General features: G+C 40.5%; 1 protein-coding gene across 1 annotated transcript in view; it reads right to left on the bottom strand.

Moving 5' to 3' along the window:
• Positions 1-2,673: 2,673 nt before the first annotated feature.
• The window catches only part of fbxl20 (F-box and leucine-rich repeat protein 20), a 28,248-nt gene continuing 23,731 nt past the window's right edge, over positions 2,674-7,190 (bottom strand). Inside the window, exon 16 of the mRNA XM_055223638.1 lies at positions 2,674-4,396. Within this exon, the coding sequence (XP_055079613.1) occupies positions 4,289-4,396 (108 nt within the window). The 3' untranslated portion in view covers positions 2,674-4,288. The remainder of the gene's footprint in view (positions 4,397-7,190) is intronic.

Below are 7,190 nucleotides of genomic sequence, written 5' to 3'. Positions count from 1 at the left end.
ATGAAGGCGTCTGATTTGTCTGTTATTAATGTTCATATCTTGATTTACAGACACAATAGCGAAATAAAAACCCCAGGATCATGTAGAGCGGGTTAATACGAACATTTAAGACCAAAATGACAACATTATGTAGAAAGTGAATTGTCGATGGAGCAGGAAGAGCACGCACGATCACTTCATGTTTGGAACACGTGACTAGCAGGTTAGCTATGTCTGTTTATGTACACAGTCTATGGTCTGGTCACGCTTCTGTCATTTCAAAAGTGGAGTATGAAATCAGCTCTTTTTAACGGAAGCGGTTGGCAACACAAATTGACAAATTAATAGCTCAATACTTTCGGGGATTATCTGAAGTCTTGGTCAAGGATTCAAATATTGATAAGTCGTCACTACAAGCAAACTTCTAGTGTAATCCATTTTAATGAACTCTTTCTTTTCCCTGTTTTTAAATTGTTTCATTATAGATGATAATGCAGAATACTCAAAAAACACAGCATTTTTCAAAATACTCCTCAATCAACATATTCAATCAAATATTCTTAATTTCAAATCATTTTAACATATGCTGGTGTTAAATTTTGCAGTGTATGTTTCCGAAGGGGAGTTGTCATCCTAAAGCGTTCCACTTGCCATTGTCAGTCTGAAGGCCAGTTTTGCACCTTCAATGTTCACTTTCCATCCGCAGTAATCTTGTCCTTCGCAAGGCATCATGGGAGTTCAAGGGTCGCCGTCACGTCAAATGAAAATGAAGATATTTTTTGTGATTGCGTGTGGTTTTGAAGTTGTCCGTTTGCATTGTCCCAGCAGACAGGATACAGAACATAGTCATGACGTTGTCTTTTTTTTCCCAAGTTCCAAACCAGCATCTAATTTCCAAGTTCCAAGATGTCTGGCATTTTGAATTTTCTTTACACATATTTTTTTCCCCCAAATGTTTTATAGTTCAAAATACTCCTCTCCGTTGCATTCATATACTGTCGTCGCTGGCTTTGTCTCGACTCCACAGAATTCGATTTTTTAAAAAAACTAGAGTTACATGCAACATTTGGCATCTGCATTCTCTGCGTATAGGCGGGATCCGTGAAATCCATTCTTAGAAAAATATCTTTTTTTTAATTCTTCTGATTGTAACAGAGAGACAGAGAGAGGTGTGTTGGCAAGCACGATTTCAACCTAGGTTTTTGTGTTAGTAAAATCAGTCTCCGCCTCCGTTTTTAAGTCTAAAGTGTCAAGTTTATATTTACAGAAGCAGGTTTACCAAAAAGAAAAAATGTCACGGAAACTCAAACTTTTATTAATTCACGTTGTTGTGTACAGATACATGGGATATAAACCATAAATTTCGAACTTTAACCCGTTACTTTTTTACCACACTTTGAACCCTGCGGCCTATACACTGCTGCGGTTAATTTATAGATTTTTAGCCACCAGGGGGCACTCTCTAGCAGTAAACGCAAAAGTGAGACAGATGTGGGGAAAGATTAACATAAAAATTAGTGTATTGTTTCTTCAGGGCATAAAGGCAATGGATCTGGCGTCAAAGAAGGAACAGAGCCACTGCATGAAAGTTTGGCATCACTGACCCGATGGTGCGACGTTGGAGGCGGCAGCGGGAAGAACTTAGTCAATGTGAAAAGACGACAAAAGCTTTCAGAGGAAATAAAAGCAGATGGCCCGGGTTGGTGCCGTTTAACTTTCTAAATATGCAGGTATGTTGTTGATGGCGTGTTGATGGTGATTTTCAGGCACAGTTTGAAAAAAGCGTTTCTTAAATTAAAACTCAAAAACTGTGCATCGTCTTTCTCTGCAAATATCTCATGTTAGATCAAGATATTTGTAACGTGCGGCGTATATTCAAGTGCGGCTTATATATGTGCAAAATTAATTTTCTTTTAAAATTTAGCGGGTGTAGCTTATATTCAGGTGCGTGTAATAGTCCGAAGTTGACATTATGTGCATATTTTAGTTCATTTTCAGTTATGTGTTTATGAAAATAAGCAAAGGCTGTGTCCGAACGTCTCCCCCAGCTCCTCAAGTAAACGAACTGGATTTTTACATTTTTGTCTGAGATGTGGAAATTCTCGCTCTTTTAACAGCTCGAGCTAAAGCGGCTAATGCTAGCAACTTTTATTGGAGAATGTTTTATTCATAATTAGGATCAACAGTGAGACAAAACGGCGCTTCTACCTGCTTCACTCAGTTGTGGTGTGTCCAGTTAAAGACCTGTCGCCGCACTATTGTTTTTCCGACTCTCGCAATGCATTGTGGTCTATACTGACCGCTCTAGTGACCATCAATGTCCACTATATTTCAAGGTGCATTGTGGGAAACTTTGAGTGCACTACTTTTCACTCACCTGATATTCAGACGTCACTAAAAATGGTGTGCTCCGTAAGCAGCGCCCCCTGTAGGGAGTACTATGGAAATTCAGACACAGCCAGAGAAATTCAAATTGAGTTGTTGTTTTTTACTTTTAAAGAACGTTTCAAACTGGACAACAGCGCCATGTTGTGGACTGGAGGTCAAACTCTAATGGATAATATGAATGAGAACACTGCAGTTTAACTTCATAACTTCTATTTATGTTTTCCATTTCCTGAGTTTGTATCTGGCGCCTCGGTGGCCGTCACTCTGTCCGTCACGACGCTCTGTTTCATTGGCTGTTGCCCTGGTGATGTTTTGTGGTTAGGTCATAACAGAACAGCTCAGATTCGCTCGGACGAGGCGAGTGTGTGGCTGGCCTAACTTTACACCACAAGTTTGATTCATTCTCTCTTTTTACAGCTTTTATTTACAAATTTTAATGCCTAAATATTAAAATGTTCCTCTGTACACTTAACACTGGTATAGTATTTAAACTCCCCGGACATTTCAAGCGTTGGTAGACCCGCTTCTATAGATAAACAAAGTGCAAACAACTGCAAAAGTAGATTTTAAACCCCGTAAGGTTTCCTGCTGTTTTTCTAGTCCATTTTAAAGGCATCGATGACGAAAGAGTCAAAGACCAGATCTGCCTTTTGTGGTACATTTTAACACCACTATTGTTACTACACATTAATACAGGTGTGAACGCCGATCGTGAGGTAGCAGAGCGTTTAGCTTTGAACACTGCTCTTGTGGCTAATTAAACCCCCCAAATACTCAAAGTGCTGAACAAGTAAAGTGTTTTTGATTTGATATAAGCAGTGATCATTTTAACATTAATTTACTAAACTTTGGTGACCCGATTTTTCATCTCTAAAATTCACTGTAATAATAGTTTTGTATTTATGCTAATTGACCCGTTACTAAGCCCCGCCTCCTTTTACCATGAACCAATCGCAATACGCAGTTATCTTAATAGGACTTTCAAATAAACATCTTAAATGAAACCTATTCTGAAAAATCAACTTTTAGAGCGTTTACTCATGTTCTAGTCGTTTCTTCTCATTGAGCTAACTTCTATGGGGTATTAAAGAGGGGGGTATTTTACTTCTATGGGATATTAACTGTAACACAAAACGTATCCATGTTTCCTTTTATTGTTTGAAAAATGCTATATTTGTATTTGTATGTAGACGTGTTAACATGTTTTATAAGTTTCACTTTCATTTTTGATGCTCAAGTCAAAAATCACACCCCTTCACATCTCTATCACATCAACAGTTGGCGCTAATGAAACTACTGCACATCGCATCAGGTTTGTAAAGTTGTTGTGTACAGTTTTGTATCATGTTTTTGAATATTTATGGAGAATTGTCGTCTGGAAACGTGGGTGACATAGACTTGTGGGTGCATTCTTGAACAGAATCTTACAGCTAACCGTGAGGAGGGTTTGAACAGGGCAAGAGATTGCTAGATTACTCAAACATGCATGGATGACATTTAAAACCTCTTCAGGCATGTTTTTGATGGGGGAACAGTGTTAGAACATGGTAGAAAAGCTCAGAAAAGTTGATTTTGCATAACACTCCCACTTTAAAATCAAATGGCTAAATTAAAAAGTTGGGAGGAGCTTAGCAACAGGTAAATAGCATCCACCTATTGACTTAAACCTGGTGTTTGTGAATTTAATATTTGTGATTTTATGTTTTGGATATTCACCTGTGTCTATTTAAAACGTCATCATTTTGTCTCTCTCCCTCTCTCTCTCTGCAGGTCCAGAAGGGAAAGAAAGGGGGCGGTGCTGGGGGCGTGTGCGTTTAGGTCTTTGGGGGCGAGGCCGGCGGCTGTGGGGGGGGGCGTCGACAGGTCAAAGGTCACAGGCCAAAAGTGAAGGAGGGGAGGTGAGGAGGGGGGAGTCTTTGCATCATAGGAGGACGCAGCAGCGGCAGAATCTCTGACGACTGCCCCCTACAGATGGAGGAGGGGTGACGGGAGCGAAGTACGCGTGCACTTTGATGTTGGGCAGGTGAGTCTGAAAACAAAAAGAGAACAGGCTTAACTGACCGACCACTCCGGCTCCAGAAGTACATTTACATTAATTTTTCCCATAGACTTTTAGAAAAATTCAAATATTAAGAGTTTAAAGGCATCGTAGAGTCTAACCAACTGTGTGCTTACCAGCTGTGTGCCAACCAGTTACGTCCTAGGCAGCTATGTGCTACCCAGCTACGTGTTAACCAGGCTGTGTGCCAACCAGCTGTGAGCTAAACATCTACGTGCTATCCAGCTGCGGGCGAATCAGTCACATCCTAACCAGCTGCGGGCCAACCAGCTACATGCTAATCAGCTACGTGCTATCCAGCTATGTGCTAGCCAGGCTGCATGCTCACCAGCTGTGGGTTAAACAGCTGCATGCTAACCGCTATGGGCTAACCAGCTACGTGCTAACCAGCTACGTGCTAACCAGCTGTGTGTTAAGCAGCTGCATGCTACGCAGCTGCATGCTAACCAGCTACGTGCTAACTAATGGGGTTGGGCGTCACTTGAGCTCCATATTCAGAGTTATTAAAGCATAACATGGTAAAGGGCAAACAAAACACACAGACAGAACCAAAACAGCACCATAATCCTAAAAACTCCTAAAGTTTAAGTCAAGATCTGGAGATGGTCCCTGAGCGCTGTACTGCATTAGCTAACTGCTAGTGATAGGCTGCTCCAGGGCTAGGAGAATATATTAATTGGGTATTTTTATTTCACTATCCTGTCCGTAAATCAAGATATTGTGGGCAATATACAAATTTAATATTGCTTATTTTCTTACAAAGGTGCAAAATGTTCTGTTTCCCATCATGCAGCAGTGGCCACATATCACACTAAGGGAAGATAACAGCTATGTTCTGGTCATTTCGGTTAAGGCCACATTTCTTATCTGTGGCTCCTTTTATCACAGGAATGTGTGACCCCCACTGTGGGAGGGTTATAAGACACTGATGCAATCACACTGTTAGACTTTGCTTTAAATTTCTTATCTGTAGAATGTGTAATCCACCCTCTGAGAGTAGTTTAAAACATTGGTGCAAGCTCACCTTGTTTAGACTCTGCTACAGACATCGCTTAACACACTACACACTTGACTCTGTTTTGAATTTTTCTGGACGCTGCCTTTAACCCGACTGTACTGCTGTAACTGACAATAAAGATCGACAGAACGATGCCCGTGCCTCTGCACCTGTTCTTCATGCAGCAGAACAGAAACTAACAATATAAACATTAATAGCAGACAAATCAGGCGCCTTCTTTCCCTGAGGTCGCTCCCGCTAGCGTTAGCAACAGTTGAGAATGACAGCGTTGCTAAGCACTCGCTCCCTGCTAAATCAGCAGTGCAGGCATAAAGGGGCGTTACCTTCAACAGCCTCGCTAAGATTGGCTCTTTGGTTGCTATGATACTCTTGCTCAGAATTCTAAATATGGAACTTTGCTCCAAATTAGCCGCTATAACTGCTCTAGCCTCAATGAGCTTCATTTGGAGCTGAACACTGTGAGTGACGTCACACTCACTCAGTCCACTTTTTTTATACACTCTATGGCGGAGACTCTTTTCAATCAATACAACGTCTGGTGTATAAAGATTTGTAGCTTGCAAATCACTAATGCGTTGTCAAAATCGTATCTTTTGAATGGAGAAAGGTCCTCGATGGGTTCACACAAAGTTCTTGAAATCAGGTAAGACTTGGAAGCAGAACGATCCACAGCCTCATATATAATTTGAGCTGATGCAAAATCCACAGAAACTAAAACTATAAAGTAATGTTTTCCTGATGACTCCTGTGTTCAAACCCCAGGCTAATGAGGTAGCAGTCACCAGAGCGCACATCCCTCCAACCTTCACAGCGTTTTATAAAAATGATTCAATGCTTCTGTGGGAGGACAAGTCAGTTACATAATTATGTAGATGTGTGGAAACCTCTTGACTTTTAAAAGACAAAAAATGGACCGTTATTTTGAAGGAATTTAGGGACAGCAGTAACGAGAGCAAGACCAATCACAAAGACAGGAAAAAGAGTTAGAATCTGTGACACCCCTAGATCATTGTGTCTTATTTTGGACATTTTAAATCATAATATTGATTTAAAACTAAAGAAAAGGAGCGGGCTTAGCAACGTTGTCGATCAAACCTGTTGCTAAAACTAGCGGGAGTGACCTCAGGGAAAGAAGGCGCCTGATTTGTCTGTTATTAATGTTCATATCTTGATTTACAGACACAATAGTGAAATAAAAACCCCAGGATCATGTAGAGCGGGTTAATACAAACTAATACATTTTACTGCAGTATTCAGTATTCTGTAACTACATTTTCAAAGTATTCTTCCATCACTGCATGTATCACAGATTCAGTGCTCTATACTGACTTCATTCTCCCATTTTAGCCAGTGTGTGTGTGTGTGTAGCGGTTTAATGCAGTAAAAAGTGATTTTGCACAATGTCTCATTTAAATGGCCCATATGATGCTATTTTCTGATCTTTGTTTCATTCACACATGTTTAACACACAACCCCTGCATATTTAGGCTGCGTTTTTCTCTCAAACCGAGAACACTCTGTTCCACCTTGTGATGTCATCATGTGGTAATACGGGAAGTGCTCCATTGTCTTTTTAAACTCCATACACCTTCACTGCAATCATTTGGATCATTTCAGTCCTGAATATTGGCAATCTCTATTGAACTAAAGGTAAAAGGAGCTGTGAAAACTACCACTTCATGACATCACAAGGTGGAACAGAGCATTTTGAGCTTTGGAGATATAGACGGACTAAGAGTAAAGTGT

The sequence above is a fragment of the Periophthalmus magnuspinnatus genome, chromosome 8, assembly GCF_009829125.3.
Source record: "Periophthalmus magnuspinnatus isolate fPerMag1 chromosome 8, fPerMag1.2.pri, whole genome shotgun sequence".
Lineage (NCBI taxonomy): Eukaryota > Metazoa > Chordata > Actinopteri > Gobiiformes > Gobiidae > Periophthalmus > Periophthalmus magnuspinnatus.
Note: the sequence above shows the minus strand (reverse complement) of the source record. Positions and strands in the feature narration are given on the sequence as shown.